Source organism: Sardina pilchardus, chromosome 5, assembly GCF_963854185.1.
Source record: "Sardina pilchardus chromosome 5, fSarPil1.1, whole genome shotgun sequence".
Classification (NCBI taxonomy): Eukaryota; Metazoa; Chordata; class Actinopteri; order Clupeiformes; family Clupeidae; genus Sardina; species Sardina pilchardus.
Window position 1 is genome coordinate 27,714,688 of NC_084998.1, and position 2,877 is coordinate 27,717,564.

At 47.1% G+C, this 2,877-nt stretch overlaps 1 protein-coding gene across 1 annotated transcript; it reads left to right on the plus strand.

Annotated features, from left to right (window-relative positions):
- Nucleotides 1-806: 806 nt before the first annotated feature.
- LOC134080864 (zinc finger CCHC domain-containing protein 12-like) lies at nucleotides 807-1,820 on the plus strand. The gene has a single exon (XM_062537476.1). It carries the CDS (start codon nucleotides 807-809, stop codon nucleotides 1,818-1,820), a length of 1,014 nt encoding a protein of 337 aa, XP_062393460.1.
- Nucleotides 1,821-2,877: the final 1,057 nt, after the last annotated feature.

Below are 2,877 nucleotides of genomic sequence, written 5' to 3' on the forward strand. Positions count from 1 at the left end.
TAAGACAATGTTCCAGCTATGCACGAGCTAATTCTAAACATTAACGGCAGACGCTAACAGAAAATCAAGCGATAGACACGAAACTTTGACATCTGAATGTAAACTGTGAATATATACAATTTAACATCTGTAATATAGCTCATCAACAATCAACCCAAATAACATCGTAACGGTGGTTTTGATGAGTGTGTTTGAAGACGGTTTTGGTGAGTTTTCACTTTGTTTTTCATGTTTATTGTGTATAGCGAATTGAATGAATGTGGTACAGTGTAATAAGCTAGCGGGGTAAACGCCTATGTTTACACCCATCAAAACATAAGTACCCAAGGTGTTTTCACTAGCTTTTGAATACGAATGTTAAAAGAAGCTAAATGTACTTGTACTTATTCCATATTCTTTGATATTTTATATTTAAATTGTGATCTTAAGTAGCGGCTAAGGACATTCATTTTACGTTACCTTGACAACACAGTCAGTAGCAAGAAGGACGTTAGCAGCTACCCCCATGTAAAATACAATACAGTTTTCGCTGTTGAAAGAAAGTTATTTATTTTATATTGTTTATGGCCTGTTATACAGGCCAGGTTTTTTACCCAACCCCGGATGACTCTGGACAGCTCGACGAAAGATCGGACCTCCTCAGCATGATTGCGAGACACTAGTAGATGGCGAGCCTACCCACGGAAATCTAACTGAAAGAACTGAACTGAAACAACGCACCGTCTGCTCTGAAACTCTGTGACGTGAATCCACCCGAGATCCAGAAAGTAATAGTCGAACACATAGTGCGAAGTGAGGACTCTGCTATGCATGTCAACACAGCTCTAAGACTCCGACTCTTCTCTGGGCGTCTCCCTAGACCTAACAATGAGGCGGATTATGAGACATGGCGCTCCAATGTGGGACTTCTTCTCAAAGACGCCAGGCAATCAGACCTGCATAAGTCACGAAAGCTCCTCGAAAGCCTCTTGTCACCTGCCATTGACATTGTGAAGCACCTGACACCTGAAACCCCTCCATGTGTGTATCTGGAAATCTTGGACTCTGCATTTAGCACCGTTGAAGATGGAGATGACCTGTTTGCAAAGTACCTCCATATGATGCAAGACAGCGGTGAGAAACCCTCATCTTACCTTCAACGGCTGCAGGTGATGTTGAACACCACCTTCAGGAGGGGGGGTGTCGCTGCCAGTGAGCTTGACAGACAGCTTCTCAGACAGTTTGTCAGAGGTTGTTGGGATAACACCCTGATATCTGAACTACAGCTGGAGCAGAAGAAGCACAACCCACCTACCTTTGCAGAGCTACTCCTGTTACTCCGTACAGCAGAGGACAGACGAGCATCCAAGGCCTCTCGCATGAAGCACCACCTCAGTGCCTCAAAACCCAAGGTGTCATCCCATTACCAAGGCATTTGTGTGCAGTATGATGAAGAATGCAGTACATCACAGTCACCTTGTCCTCCATCAGCGATCCAAGATCTGAAAAGGCAAATAGCTGATTTACAAACCCAGCTTGCACGTGTTACACAGAGAGATCACAGAAAGAATCAAGCTAAGCCAACCACCAAATCGAAGGCGCCCACACCGGCTTTTCAGAGAGTTCAGACTCCCACACCTCAGAGTCAACCTGAAAGAAGCACCACAAGCAAAAGACCTAAGCCCTGGTATTGCTTCAGGTGTGGTGAGGACGGACACATCAAGCCACAGTGTGATGGTGAACCAAACCCCTCTCTGGTAGCCACAAAGGGAAGACTTTTGAAGGAAAAGCAGCAAGCATGGGATGCTGTGAACAGCACTTCAGAGCCTGAGCATTTTTAGACCCAGTTCCTGCAGAGGGACAAACAGGGACTGGGAGACAGAAAAAGTGTCCCAGACAGAAACAGCGCGTCTCCCACATGTGCTCAACCTCTCACACCAAGAAACAGTCAGCAACCCTGCCTAAAGGACTGGTTGGAGCACGGTGTACCGCACAAGTGACCATAGGTGGCAGAGAATGCAGCTGCTTGCTAGATACAGGCTCTCAAGTCACGACGATCCCAAACTCCTTCTACCAGGAAACCCTGTCTCATCTTCCCATCCACTCTCTAAGTGACCTGCTTGAAGTGGAGGGAGCGAATGGTCAGGAAGTGCCTTATCTTGGCTACATTGAAGTTACCATCAGCTTCCCGAAGAACACCTTTGGAGTGGACGTTGACGTTCCTACACTAGCGCTGATTGTACCTGATATGCGCTCAACTCTGTCATCAGTGCTAGTGGGAACCAATGCTTTGGATGTTCTCTATGAGCAGTATGCAGATGCCTCTCCTCAGAACTACCAGTCACTGCCATATGGCTACAGAGCAGTCTTAAAAACTCTAGGAGCCAGACAAAGAGACACTCTTGATTCAAGCATGTGGCAAGTAAGACTGCACAGCAGAGACACTGAGACCATTGCCGCCGGTCAGACAAGAGTCTTTGAAGGATCGGTGAGCTGCAGGACAACTAACAGCAGTCAGTGGGTGATGGTAGAGTCGCCAACAGCAGTTTCGTTACCAGGTGGCATACTGGTAACTGATGGGCTAGCAAACCTGCCAGCTAAGCAGCCCCACTGCCTACCAGTCATTCTGAAGAACGAGTCAGACCATGACATCACCCTACCTCCAAAAGCTGTGATAGCAGAGATCCATGCCATCAAGAGTGTTCAGCCTCTGAAATCTCCCAGCTCCGACCCCTCCATTGGCTCAGACCCCAAGCTGAAGCTTGACTTTGACTTTGGTGACTCCCCGATACCAAGCGAGTGGAAAGACAGAATGACCGAGAAGTTGAACTCCATGCCAGAGGTGTTTGCACAGCATGACCTCGATTTTGGCCGCACTGACAAGATGAAACATCACAT